Source organism: Rhizophagus irregularis, chromosome 25, assembly GCF_026210795.1.
Source record: "Rhizophagus irregularis chromosome 25, complete sequence".
NCBI classification, from domain to species: domain Eukaryota; kingdom Fungi; phylum Glomeromycota; class Glomeromycetes; order Glomerales; family Glomeraceae; genus Rhizophagus; species Rhizophagus irregularis.
This window is the reverse complement of record NC_089453.1, coordinates 98,188-111,902: the sequence shown is the minus strand read 5'-3', so window position 1 is coordinate 111,902 and position 13,715 is coordinate 98,188. Positions and strand designations below refer to the sequence as shown.

General features: G+C 28.0%; 3 protein-coding genes across 3 annotated transcripts; 1 reads left to right on the top strand and 2 right to left on the bottom strand.

Annotated features, from left to right (window-relative positions):
- Positions 1-942: 942 nt before the first annotated feature.
- On the top strand, positions 943-2,603 carry OCT59_016496 (uncharacterized protein; the record flags this gene model as incomplete). The annotated part of the gene is made up of 3 exons (XM_025321375.2): positions 943-1,083; positions 1,191-1,389; positions 1,471-2,603. The coding sequence occupies 3 exons, from the start codon at positions 943-945 to the stop codon at positions 2,292-2,294; spliced, it is 1,164 nt and encodes a 387-aa protein (XP_025169111.1). The 3' UTR covers positions 2,295-2,603.
- Positions 2,604-3,467: 864 nt separating this feature from the next.
- On the bottom strand, positions 3,468-5,403 carry OCT59_016495 (uncharacterized protein; the record flags this gene model as incomplete). The annotated part of the gene is made up of 7 exons (XM_066145744.1): positions 3,468-3,640; positions 3,705-4,211; positions 4,287-4,595; positions 4,659-4,859; positions 4,929-5,171; positions 5,235-5,280; positions 5,359-5,403. The coding sequence occupies 7 exons, from the start codon at positions 5,401-5,403 to the stop codon at positions 3,468-3,470; spliced, it is 1,524 nt and encodes a 507-aa protein (XP_066003497.1).
- Positions 5,404-6,776: 1,373 nt separating this feature from the next.
- OCT59_016494 (uncharacterized protein) lies at positions 6,777-11,663 on the bottom strand (the record flags this gene model as incomplete). The annotated part of the gene is made up of 13 exons (XM_066145743.1): positions 6,777-7,133; positions 7,196-7,512; positions 7,588-7,913; positions 8,540-8,571; positions 8,645-8,769; positions 8,842-9,322; positions 9,372-9,550; positions 9,617-9,722; positions 9,794-10,051; positions 10,138-10,340; positions 10,413-10,925; positions 11,171-11,582; positions 11,643-11,663. The coding sequence occupies 13 exons, from the start codon at positions 11,661-11,663 to the stop codon at positions 6,777-6,779; spliced, it is 3,330 nt and encodes a 1,109-aa protein (XP_066003496.1).
- Positions 11,664-13,715: the final 2,052 nt, after the last annotated feature.

Sequence of the window (13,715 nt, the reverse complement as noted above, 5' to 3'; positions counted from 1 at the left end):
AATTTACGAATAGCTATTTTAGTTATCGTTATTGGTTATAATAAATAAAATTACAATAAACAAGTATATAATAAATTACCTAACTTAATTCTGGCAGACATCATTATTCGGCTCGAGTTAACAAGAATTACCTTATAATTCCTAGTCTGTATTACATAATCAAATTATTGAATTTATGCAGCCGAATATGAAACTTGAATTTTAGAATATTTATTGTATATTTTTTTTAATAAAAGTCAATTACTTTTCTTTCCAAAAATTAATGAGAAAAAAGGCAAGATTCACTCTTTGTTATATAAATGTGCGACATTGTAAAAAAATTTGCGGCAGAAAATTAAACACTATTTCCTTTTTAAATACCTTTAATATACCGTTTAGGAAGATCAACAAATTAAATCTCGATCATCTTAAGTTTGGTCAGTCACATAAGTTGACATTGTTTTTTTTTTATGATTGTAACCCCTGAATATATCATATGAACATACAGAAACCTATACCAAATATGTATTGTCAAAAGGTCATGAGTTCCACTTGCATCACCATAACATACAAATTTGAAATTAGAGCGTAATTATTGATATTATTGATTACTGATTAACTACTGATCAAATCTACTCGATTATATATAAAGGGAGAAAATTATCTCAACCGTATCGGTATCGGTATTTTCCTTATTTCTTACCGTCTTGAATTTGTTTAAAAAAAAAATAGTTTGGTATAGTTGAGAAGCGATTCCTAAAGTATCGCACGTTTTTTACTGTTGTAATAAATTTTTTGTGTAATCGCGTTTCGTGTAACATTCTCGTAACATTATTTAGATACTACATTTATTTGCTGTGCTTAAACTTTAAGCTTCTCAATTTTCTAACAATTCCGCATAAAAATTTCTGTCAAAACTCTGTCATATATTCTTGCTTCTTTCTTTTTTTCTTTTTTTTAGTCATGTCTTCGACTCTCAAAACTCTTAAAACCAAAAGTTGTTATGAATTCCTTCTTTCTAGTGTTTCTAAGATTGACACAACTGTATATAGTCCTCCTTTTGCCACTTCCCACGATATGTTTTGGCAACTCGAGTTCATTCCTGTACGCATAATATAATTAAGATTACATTAGATCTTAAAATTATTGATTTTATCTTCTTTTTAATAAAATTTCTAAACTTAATTTTATAATATCTATTTGTTTTTTAGAACTCTTCAGAAGAACCTGGCCATTGCGCAGCATTTCTTTTTGCCATACCAAATCATGAAGAGGCAAACTCTAGTGGCATATGGTCAAGAAGGAGTATATTAACTGCTAAATTATATTTGAAAAACGCAAGAAATCAGATTTTTCTTAAGAGACAATCTGTAAAAATGAACTCGTTCTCAGCTAAATTATCTGGATGGGGTATGTTTTTTAATACATGCGTATTTAACAGATCGATTTATTATAATAAATATTAATTTGATTTTTTTTATAAATTTATAGGTTGGGAAGCTTTCTTTAATAAAGCAAATTTACCGGAACATGTTTTATTTGGTGTTGAATTTGATCGAGCTGAAATGGGAATGGTTTCGCAAAAATGGCCTTTACCTAGTAACCCTCAATTACCTGATCTTATTCCGCAAGATTTAGTGAAAGCATGGGAAGGCCAATTAAACAACCCGGCAACATCCGATGTTCAATTCAACATTCAAGGACACACAATTTATGCCAATTCATCGATTCTTTCCGCAAGATCTAAATATTTTCAATTGATATTTCAAGGGAAATGGTTAGAATCAGATTCGAATGGCAAATCAGAACCTCCACAACAAGCTAGAGAAAGAAGAAATTCTAATAATAACGTAAATAATCATCAAGCAAGATGCAATCACGTCATTGAAGTTACCGATTTTCACTATCAAACTTTTTTGGAGATGTTACGATTCCTTTACACAAATAAAGTCACGTTTAAAAAGGAAGAACAATTTAACATTACTGCTTTGGATCTCTTTAGAATTGCTGATAAATATTTAATAGATGATTTACGTTTACAGGCAAAAAATGAGATTTTTAATTATTTGACAGTAAATGACGCTGCAGAATTTTTGTTTGGAACTGCATGGAAATATCCAGAATTAAAGGAACATGCGATGAAATACGTTGTTTTGAACTTTGTTCATATTAGACAAACAACTGGGTTCAAAAATATTTTATCGGATTTGGCTAATCATCCTCAATATGCGGAAATTCTTAATGAAATTTTGGCAGAACTATTTCCAGTAACTCCTGTTAATACAGGAAAGCCTACTAAAGAAGAGGCTTCTTAGAGTTTCATTATAGAAAGAGTCGTTTTTTTGTCTATTAGAATATTTAATTTGTTCATAAAATGTAAATTAGTTTTAATTTTCGTTTAGTTCTTATTTACTTTATGAAAGTTTAGATAATGACTTCATAGATCGTTTTATAATTTGTAGATAGTAAATTTTCTTGAAAGAACTTTCTGGTTTTTTTTCACTTCCCTATCCATATATTTTTTTATACAATTATAATCTTTAAAAAAAACTACGCTAAGATATAATGTATATTAGCTGTAACAATAATAAAAATTCGGATTATGAAATCGTGTTACTTTGAAACTTTTAAAAATTCTCACGAAGGATCTGATTATGACCATAACACTTACCATAAAAGTTAACATTGTTATTTAAATAGAAAAGGATGAACGAAAGGAATAATTATTAATTTCTCCGATATTTTAAGGGAGGAGTAAAAAAAAAATGGGGGGAAGGGTTATCAATTAATAAAACGTCTGTCAAAATTCAAGACGCTCAGACGTTATTTATTATTTTTCTTGTATTTTCTAATTTTAGAATACATTCTGGATTGACTAAACTAAAATTCGGGGTTAAAATTATAGAATAATATTTTATGAATTACAGATTATAAATTTTCCGATTCATGAAAAAAAAACTCTAATTCCGGAATAGTATTATTTATAAATAAAACGCCAAAATAAGTATCAGCTGCATGAATGTCAAAAGCATGCATGTTAGTGCGTCAGTTGAAGTGGTTTTATCCAATTATCCTACTTAATGCAAATTTAGCCGCAGCCACAGTAAATTTGCGGCTAACAACATCGGTATAACATCAGTCGCAGACTCGCAGAATTGCGAATAGTACCCTAGATCCAAATTAGTTCGAGTAATCGGATGAAATTCTCCGTGGAGATAAAGTTAAGAGATTATCTGTACCAAGACGAAAAGCATTTTATCCAATATAAACAACTTTTTGAAATAATTCTGATAGGAAATATTATTAACAAATGTAAAACCTCATTGTTATATATTCTGGTCAGGAATATTGCAAGTCTTATGCAGACAGTGAGAGATAATTGAAATTAATATTCTGTATGTTTAATAAAAAACTGAATATTTGATTTGCTTATTTTCAGAGCAAATAACCCTGAATTATGATTCGAATAAATAAAATTTTCCCGCCAATTACTCAAATAGTTTTTCAAGCAAGTCAATTAAAGAGATAGAGCCTAATTGAACACAAAGTTTTTCACAAATATTATATAAATACATTGTAAAAGCATCTCCGTGTGAAGAAGTTCGTCTATTATTTAGTATTGATGCTTCTAATAATGTAGTTATGTTCTTAATCGTTTCTCCTGCAATAAAAAATTAATTTTTTAATAATAAAGTAAAGCGATTAACATTAATATAAATCCTTACCCAAGAGAATCACATTATCCGGTTTACATCCCTGATTTTTAATTAATACTTCTTCAAGAATCCATAACAAATAATATGTGGTGTCCTTACATACAATACTACTTACAGGTTCAAAAACGGGTTTTCCTGAACCAATATTGGACATGATCGTATTGATGAAAGAATATGTATCATCGGTTGTTGATTCTTTATACATGTTGAATTCTTTAATGATTAATTGAAGGCATTCTTTTGCTGCCACAAAACAAACGGCTTCCTTAAGTCTCGGTTCAATTTCATTACATACGTGAATTAAAACGAATGTTATTACATCTCTTGGATCTTGAATTTCCGAAGATATCTCTGATTCATCAATATCTTCGAGTTCACTACTTTCTCGCATTAGTTCCTCGATTTCCACTGTAGTTAATATGTGGATAGCTTGAATCAAGAATGTTAAAGATGTTGCAATAGTTGAAATGATATTATTTTTCTCAAAGTCTGAAAGTAATGGCGATTCAAGAAATACTACACAAATTAAAGATTATTATCAACATGTGTTATCCATAAACAGCATTTAATAAAATTAATTACTTTAAGTACCCAATAATTTTTCCAAGACAGTACCAAAATTATTTACACAAGTTGAATAAGTCCGCTTTAGATTACTGCTTTTTGGTGCATTTGCTTGAAATATCTCTAACAAACTCGTCAATTTTATACTCATATAATGCACGATCTTTATGATAGTTTGTGCTATCATAACTCTAGAGTTCGTAGATGATAATTCTAAACTTGGCGAATGAATTTCAATAGTTGATTTTTCCGACATTGTAGTTGCTACTGACATCAATAGCTTTATTTGTTGTAGAAACGACATTGCTTGATTAATATCAAATTGACCCCAAGTATCTAATTTATATTAATTTAAATATTAGCACGTTAATTTGAAAACCGAGAGTTCATTGATATTACCATCAGCTCCTGGAAGCTTTTGAAATATTTGAACATCAGGATCCTGATATTTATTTAATTCTCTTTTTGCAGATGATCTTTTTTCCGATTGTTTCTTTGAAAAAATATCTCCTTCAACGGTTCCGGATATAGAATTAGACTGTTGAACCCTTGTTTTCTTCCTTTTATTTGTCACAGTACTTTGTTTTGCATTTTCAAGTTCTAGATAAAAAAAATCAATAAATATTATTCAAAAACAAATTAATAACTAATATTGGTTTACCGTATTACCTAGCTCAACTAAACATAGTTGCTGTTTCAAAGAATCGACATTATTTGCCAATTCCAATGCTCTTTTCCGCCATCTCAATTGTGAATTATTATGCTCATCAACAATAGCATTATTACTGTTGCTTACTTCTTGATTATTTTGTTTTTCCTTATTATCGTTACTAATTTTCTCCTTAACATTTTGAGTTATTTCGTTTAAATTGTTTTGTTGTACATCATTGCGATTTATGAATTGGATGTAATCTAAGTTTTACCACAGTTAATAAAAAAAACTGATCGAGTTGATTTAAAATCAACAATACATACCTTCGATTTTCCAATCGACAGGTTTATTTCGTAATATAATTAATGCCTTAAATTTGAAAATAAAAATTGTATAGTACATACAGTTTATTTATTCGATTATAAATTTAAAACATTCTTTTCTTACTAAAACAAACTTAAGTCGATTATATGAAGTATCGTAAGGCTTCATTTTCGAATTTGTGAAAAGAAATTTTTTGTGAAGTTAGCGTTTTAAAACAAGCTAAGAAAAAAAAAAATTATTAATTAATCTTTCTTGATGATAAATTTCTATTACAAACTTAATATGTCATATAGAAGAAAATCACATGGTCAAACTTTTAGTATAAAATATCTGTAAAATTCTGTAATTCTGTAAACTCTATTGAACCTGTAAACCCGTCACTAAAATCATAGTAAATTTATAGGAAGAATGAGACATGAATTAAGAAAATTAAACTTGATTTTAACCTCTTAAATTTAATAACAAACTTATATTTAGTTTCTCAGAAAAAAAGGTATTCGTCAAACTTCCTAACAACGTTTATTTCGACATTTTTAATAATATCTTAACATTTATCTTTGAACATACATGGACAATGAGGTCAACCCATTCTAAGAATCTAGATTCTTTGATTTATTCCATAAATGTGACAACGGAAAAAATTCGATCATCCTAATTAATTGCTGTTCGCCTGTTCCAATAGAAAATACCGAAGTCAAAAACATGATTGACATTTTCACAGGAAATTGGTTTTTATTGTGAACTCAATAAAATAAAATTGGAATAAATACAATTTTAATAATGTTTGAAATTTTGGATTGTAACACCTAATAATTTTATTTGTTTGATATCAAATATGATAACAAAATTTAAATTTTAACAAAAAACGTTTTTCGAAAACGTTTTTTATTAATAATTTCATAAAAAAAAAAAGTTTTCGCACGTTTTTTAATAAAAACGTTGCGAAAACGTTAAAAACCTGATAAGTATTACTAAAAAAGTTACTATTTCTTGCATGAGGATGTCTTATAACAAGATCATGGCTCCTTTAAGCAAAGCCTGATCTATTTTTATTCTGCATTTCTTGCATTTGTATATTTCAATTCAGAAATCTCAAAAGGGGGAATAACAATTATTATATCAAATTCATACTTGATTGTTTTTCAATGAATTTCATTCAATATATAATGCTTTCTTTTTCTTTCATTTTGAAGTTGAAAATACCAGTTTATTTTTTTTTTAGCTATCTTACCTGCACCTTTTGTTGAAGAATACCATGTGAATGGAGTACAAACTTCTGGATCAATTGAAACTACATAAACTACTGCTTGTATTTTACAGATCTGTTTTGTATTTCAATAGGACCCCTGAATACAGACAATTTTTATATAATGAACCGTGTCTGAGAAATTTGCAAAGTGTACATTAAAATTCGACTTAAATGTACGACATCAACAAAAATTTTTTTATTTTGTACGACAAATATTTCATATTTATTCAGAATTTGATTAAAATGTACACCAAAATTATTGAACTAAAATGCAATATGTACAACTATTCTTTTAATTATCATCATCCTGTTTTTTTGCATTTTTCATAATATTTTCAGCATTTATAATGCTATTTTCAATACCAATAACATTATTTTTCCAATAATAATAAGATGTTAATTGTAAGTCAGACAGAAATAATCTTTTATCCATCCATTTCGAAGTACCATGAATAGTGGTTTCAATATTACCTAAAGCTGCAAAAAATCGAAATGAATATGCCTCACATGCAAATTGCGCTCTATTTTTTGCAATTATTGGTAAAAATTCGTGATTAGAATCAGGTGATCGTTCAAAAAATCTAGCATGGATTCGACCAGCATTTATTCCATCTGACATGTCAACTCTAACATAACTTGCACCACGTTTCTAAAAATCAGTAGTTAAACCATAATAATATTACTTGAAAAATTCATAAATAATTAACTTACCACAAATACTGCTATAATTTCTGCTATCAATATTGATTGTAATTTATCTATAAAAAAAAAATAACTTCCAGCTTTGAATGTAGATGCTTGTAGATTTATTTTTGTAGTTTCAAATATTTTTTTACATGCTGTAGTCCATCTTGAAATACGTCCTTTAGTTCTAATTGGTTTTGTATTAGCACGCATTTGTTCATATCTCAAAGCAGTTGCTAATTCAATTGGGCCATTTTCTGTTTCAACTACAAAATTCTTTAGATTATTTGCCGCCTTATTATTGGATTTCTGATGTTCTTTTTGAGTATACTCGTCAAATATAACTAAAAAGAAATATAATTTAGTGTAATAAACCCTTTGTAATACACTTCTTATATGTAATATTGTAAATACTTTACCACGAGTTTCTTCCATTTTTTGCATAATAAACATACGATCTACTCCTTTTTTTTGTTGCACATCATGATTAACAATGTCAAAAAATGAATTATCTATAGTGTTATGCTCTAATTCAAATTTATCATCACTCTCAGATACTAATTGATCAAGAACATTTGGCAAATTATTTCTCATCATAATGCGCTGTTGATGTTGTAATAGCATCTGACTAATCTGAGTATCTTGAGTACTATCTTCAGAAGTTTGATCAGATAAGCTATCATCATCATCATCATGAGTATTATTATTATCATCATCAGTAATATTGATAAGATTCGACGCAAAGCTATTGTGTTTAAAAGTACATAAAGTATTCTGAATAATGGCAATATATTCAGACGATTTGTAATTAATTCCTACACTTTGTAACACAGGTCGAAAAGTGAAAAATCAGGCATCAATCAGTCACCAATCGGGCACCAATCAGATAGCTGATTGGTGACTGATTGGTGACTGATTGGTGACTAATTGGCATTTTCGCCAAATACCATCACCAATCAGGTAGTTTGCTAACTTTTGATCCAGTGATCAGAAAAGAATGAAATATAGCTCATTGGAATCGTCTCAACAAGACGAATCTAATGGTAGTAAAATCGCATTTCTAGGATTAATACTTGATGAGAAATTAAGTAAAATATAAAAATAAAAATATCTTATTTATATTTTATTTAATTTTTTATTAACTATCAATCCTAGAAATGCAATTTTACCACCATTAGATTCGTCTTGTTGAGACGATTCCAATGAGCTATATTTCATCATTTTCTGATCACTGGATCAAAAGTTAGCAAACTGCCTGATTGGTGACAGTATTTGACGAAAATGCCAATCAGTCACCAATCAGTCACCAATCAGCTACCTGATTGGTGTCCGATTGGTGACTGATTGATGCCTGATTTTTCACTTTTCGACCTGTGTAATATAGAATTCATTGCCTTTGAAACCTATAATAAATATTAAATTTATAAGTAATAATTGCATAATATAAATTCAAAATTAAGTTTTAACTTTACAGACCTTTATCATATTAGAATCTATATCATAAATATTCAGAAAATCTGATAGAGTTTCTGGAAGTCTATCTTTTGCAGTTGAGAGATGAATATTATATCCATCATTATTATTTGGTCGGATTAGGTTTTCTTAAAGGCCAAAAGTAAAATTAACATTTGATTCTAACATATTTAATTAATACAAAACATTAAAAATCTTACCTTTCATTTTGGTTGAAATTGTTTTAATTATTTTTTCATTCATCATTAAAAAATCCAACACAGTAAAATCTTCTATAATTCGTCTTGCATAACCAAATATATGCTCCAAAAAAGCAGTGGAAATAAGCCAAAAACATAATGGAATTCCAGCATAATGATTTGGAAATTGATGAATTAAAAGTATTAAAATAGTGCCAAGGTAAATAAAATCATCATTTGATTGCCAAGAAATGCCATATTTTTGAGAATTTCGTTGGCACTGATTTGATATTAAGTAATGACGTGTCATTGCGAAAAATATCGTTGCTGCCCATGCAAATTGAATTCTTTTTAAATGTTCCATTGTACGTGATTTCCATGATTCAAACAATAAACCTGCAAAAAAATGATACATAGCATCTCCATAAAACGAATCATCATTGTGTTCAATAGCATGTTGAACTATTGCTAAATTTAAATAAATTAGATTTAATTCATTATTCTATTAATAATAAAAGAATTATAAATAAATATCTTTTATCTTTTAATACATTAGAAGAAAATAATCTTTCTGCTAGTTCATCTGCTTGTTTATCTTTCGGATTTAATACTTCATTTGTCAATCCTGATTTACTCCCATATTGCTCTTTTAAATACCAAAGATGTTCAGTTGACATAATAAAATTACCAATTGGACAAATTCGTGCACCTCCATTATGCATGTTTCGGCCTATATTTGAATTTTATTTATCAACAAATTATAATAAATATAAAAAACTTTAAAACCAATTTATACCTTTTTTAACACAATGAAAAACATCAGTTCCATTAATTAAAGACCGACCATTATCAGATAATATCCCAATTTCTATGGGAAATTTTTTTGAAAAAAATGTGTCATCCTAAATAATTTTAAAAAAGATTATTAATATAATAAATGTATTAAATAACAATAATTACAGTATATATTTACCGATATTAAATTAAGATCATTAAAAACTGATGATTTTTTGCTATAAGTTTTTCCAATCCAAGACCGATCATGTGCAGCACCATCAAAATAAAGTCCAATGGGTTTTGCACCCAATTTTATTAATTCTTTTAAAACTGTATTATTTTCTAAAAATGCATCGGCTTTAGTCTCTTTTTGATTTGATGGTATCACAGCTAATACTAGTGGCAGAATACCCGGTAAAACAGCTGATAATGCAAAAACTGTAATATATGTAGCCTTTTCAAATGATGAAATTTTGCACAAAGTTCCTCAGTAGTCATTAAATGAGGTATTGTTGAAATATCAATTGGAACTGACCCTACCCATTGCTGACGTGTTCTGCAAACTTCGATCATTTCAGCAACTTTTGTTTGATCTTTTGCACATATAGTTGGACCATTATAATTGTATGCTGTCCGCCAGATTGCAATAAGTTCTTCAAATACACAAGGATTAATACCATGAATATTAAACTCCTGGCTATCTTCATTTCGTTTCTTACGTAAAAATTGAATTGTTGCTCCAGCTATATTCGCAGTAATCCATCAAACTGATAATGTACTAATTGACATTAATATAATGAGAAAATCTACAAAACTTTCATTGTATTTCCCAATTCCACGCATTGAGGTTACTTCACATTCCATTTTATCAAGAACCTTGGTAACTGCTTGTGCCATACCAAAAAATACTGGGCGTTGTTCATCCATAGTTTTGTCAATCATAAATGCTGCACATTTTCCAATCCAATCTTCAAGTCCATTTGCCTCAACAGCTTGCAGAATTTGACCAAGTGCTGGATATGATTTGATAAGTGAATGATAGGAATGATCTTTAAGTTCAATAGTAACATAACTAAGAAGATTTTTGAGAGCGTCAGATGTAGTTGATCCAAGTCGATGTTTGAGTGTATTTGAGACAACATTATAAAGATGTTGAAAATCCATTTTAAGCCATATAGCATCTGAACTATGATTAAATTGATTGTGTATAATTTGAGGAATCTCTTGCCCTTCTTTAAGAAGGAATAAACAATCAATTTGGACAATAAGAGTTTTCATTCGGCGGTTACGTTTGTTAAAAGATTCATTAAAAGCTAAAGATGCACACACTGAACAAAATTGAGAAAAAGTTTTTCCTACACATTTGTCATGTTTAAAGTATCCTTCGGCCTTTTCATCACCATCAAAAGGTTATCATTTCATAAAATTTGATAATTTTTGCCCTTTGTTTCATATTTTGCCAATATGGCATAATTAGAAGAAAAAAATCTGTTACAAACTAATTTATTAAATAAAACGTTATATTAGCATTTAATTACGCGCTTTAAGAAAATTTATAAAATATTATTATTACCTTTGTATCGTGAGTTGATATTGCATTGCAAATCATCATCATTTTGTTGTGAATCACAATCATAATCAATATTAACGTATTGAGAAATAAAGGTTGTTCGTACTCTTTTAGATACACTTTTGTCATCTTTTTCTTTGTTACTAATATGTAATGCAGTGTTAAGATGAGTCCATAAGCGATCTCCATCATTAGGTCGATGCAAAGTGATTGATTTTCCCATATCACAATAATGACAATACACATGTTTTTCGTCCAACTTTTCGAAATTTTCATCAAGCAGCATATCCTTTAAGTTTGGCTTTTTTTGCTTCGGAACTTCTACTTTTTCATTAACAGTATCTGATTCTGGTTCCTTTCTTTTTTCAGGTACTAAACAACTTACATTCTTTCCTTTTCCTTTGCTTATAGTAGACTATATAGTCTTAGAAAAGTGAAGTTTGGATTGAATAAGGGTTTTTTTACTTGAGTTTACTTTGGAAGATTCACCGTTCATATTAGCTAATAAAGACTATATTTTTTGAGACGCGTTTTAAGTCATGAAAGCTTTTTTTAAATATCAATCAGTGATTTATGATCAACGTTTAACCAAACTACAACTATTACCTGCCAACATTGTATGGTTACTAAATTTAGCTATATAAAATACCAAATCCTAAATTTTCTGAACGATTACAAGATTCAATCCAGTTATAAGCCGGGAGATTTTCATTTGAATATCTATAAAAGTGAATACCCATAATTATTTGTCAGTTATCCTTAAATCCCCGTGAATTTTTTAAACGAAAATAAAATACACCTTAAAAATGAAAATTTAAAATCCTAAAAAAATGATTTATCCTACACATATCTTACACATATTGGGTACTCAAAATATAGAAAATCATACACAAATAATACACATATCATACACATATCAGGTACTAATATATATATCATACATATATCAGGTACCTGATAAGTATACTATATATATAAGTACCCGATATGTGTATGATATGTGTATTATTTGTGTATAATTTTCTACATTTTGAGTACCCGATATATGTAAGATATGTGTAGGATATGTGTAGGATAGACCATTTTTTTACCAGTGTATAGTATAGAATGAATAAATTAAACAAACCATTAAAATTATTCCATATTTTGGAAACAAATTTTTGGAATATTACTTCTTTTTATATAAATCAGACAATTTTTGATAATCAAAGCTACACCAATCAAAGAAAATATAATTTTAAAAAGGAAATTTGGAAATCAATACATGCATGGTTCAATAAGTTTGTATTTTGTCTTTAATTCCAATTTCTATTCAAGGAAATTACCAAAATTTTATTATTTATGATCATAAAAATGTACGACAAACATCTAATAGTAATTTTTAATTTGGTTCAAAGTGTACAATGAACCTTTTTTCCATTATTAAATAATCGTATGACAAGGTTTTTTTACTATTAAGTGGGTGTACGACGATTTTTTTTTTTAGTGGACTATTAAGTGTACGACAAAAGTAGCAACACATAACTGTCTAAAAAGGAAATTTGTATCATAGTATGATAAAACTTTTCGGATTTTTTTAAAAGTGTACGATAGGGTTCTTAATAGTATATTCAGGGGCCCTGTTTCAATTGTAAAATAGCTTATTTAAAAGCTGAAAACCTGTATATTTTATCAGTGGTAAATTAAAATGGTATTTAATATAGTAATTTTTTTTATAATAAGCTTACAACTTTTATAACTAATTTAGAATTAATAGCATAAAGTGCAGTAAATAGTCAAAAAAATTTTTTTAATTTATACTTTTCTATTGGTTTTGATAACATTTCAATGACTTTGTATCCATTCTAAATTCACAAATTTCACATTATATTTTTTCTTTAAAAATCAATACTTGTAGACTTGTAGTTAATTTTCTCAAGAAGTAAAAAGGCATTATGATCATGAAAGATGTCAAAATATAGTTCTGATATTCAAGTTTATTTTGCATTAAAATAATAAAAATTGGACTTATTTTGAACGAACTACACATATTTTTGTAATTTGAGTAATTTTTTAGCTTTTTTACTATATACCGAAATTGTGAAATTTTGAAAATTTAAATTTCTTATCATTTTACTATAAATGTTTCTATACTGCTGATTTTTTAGTATCAATTTTTTTACATTATTCTTAACAATATTTTATTTTTTTGTTATATTTTCTTTTCAAAGTAAATATTTGCAGTAAAATTTTTCAAAAAATAATGAAGCAACTATAACTTTAAATGATATTATAATATAGATCTTGATTATGGGTTTATTCTAATATTTTAGGGGGAGGGGGTAACTATAGATCTTAGGTTACATATAATACTATATAATAAGGAATTATATATATAACATATCTTACCTAGAAGGGGGGGTAGACTCTTATATTAAAGTAATATTAGGTAATATCTAACAGTGTCCTTATTAAGGTTGCCTGCCTAAACCTCTCCAAAATTCTACGATTAGTTTCTCCAAGATTTTACTATAGTTTTATTATAGTTTCGGCAAGGTTTCAGCAGTTT